We start from the raw sequence: 802 nt of genomic DNA, 5'->3' as shown, positions 1-802 counted from the left end.
CGCCCTCGGCGGCTCCGGACGCGGCCAGGCTCGCCCCGCGCAGGCGCAGCAGCGGCGCGCCCAGCTGGGTGGCTAGGCAGCGGCTCAGCAACGCTTTGCCTGCGCCCCGCGGCCCGAAAAGCAGCACGGTCCGCGGCGCGCGGGCAGAGCCCTCGGCGGCTCCGGACGCGGCCAGGCTCGCCCCGCGCAGGCGCAGCAGCGTGGCGCCCAGCTGGGTGGCTAGGCAGCGGCTCAGCAACGCTTTGCCTGCGCCCCGCGGCCCGAAAAGCAGCACGGTCCGCGGCGGGCGCGGGCAGCCGGCGTAGGCGGCCGGCCTCAGCAGGGGCCACACCAGCTCCTCCTCCAGCGCCGCCTTGAGCGCGCCCTGGCCTTCCACGTCTGCCCACTGCACCGGGGGCCCGCAGTCCACCATCTTGCCGGTCACCAGCTCCAGCGTCCCCGGGTCCGCACCTTTCGGAGGCTCCCCCGACGGCACCCCGAAGCCCCCGCGCGCGGCCGGGACCCGCTCCGGGAACTTCTCAAAGGGTTCGAGTTGCGGGCCGTAGACGGGGGAGCCCAGCACCTTGAGGGGGCCTCCGCCCCCGTACTTGCCCGACGCCTCCTCCGCGACTCCGGGCGGCTTCGGCCGGAACCCGTTTCCCCGACACTCGCCGTTGTCCGGGGCGGGGTAGGAGGCACCGTCGGCCACGAGGGCCTTGGCGGGCTCGTAAGCGTACTTGCGGTAGCGGGCCTCCGCGCCCTCGTCGGCTGCCTTGCGCTTCAGCGACACGCCGGCCTCCGCGCCTGGAGCGGCGGCGGCTGG

The 802-nt window shown here is 76.2% G+C and overlaps 1 protein-coding gene across 1 annotated transcript in view; it reads right to left on the bottom strand.

The window, feature by feature from the left end:
* Positions 1-802, bottom strand: part of Fignl2 (fidgetin like 2) — a 31,494-nt gene that overhangs the window by 4,054 nt on the left and 26,638 nt on the right. The window contains 1 exon segment of the mRNA XM_029566887.1: positions 87-802. This exon segment is cut by the window's right edge and continues 142 nt beyond it. Within this exon segment, the coding sequence (XP_029422747.1) occupies positions 87-802 (716 nt within the window).

Source organism: Nannospalax galili, unplaced genomic scaffold (genome assembly GCF_000622305.1).
Source record: "Nannospalax galili isolate Female #2095 unplaced genomic scaffold, S.galili_v1.0 scaffold979, whole genome shotgun sequence".
NCBI lineage: Eukaryota > Metazoa > Chordata > Mammalia > Rodentia > Spalacidae > Nannospalax > Nannospalax galili.
The sequence above is the reverse complement of the archived record's forward strand: the minus strand, read 5'-3'. Positions and strand labels throughout refer to the sequence as shown.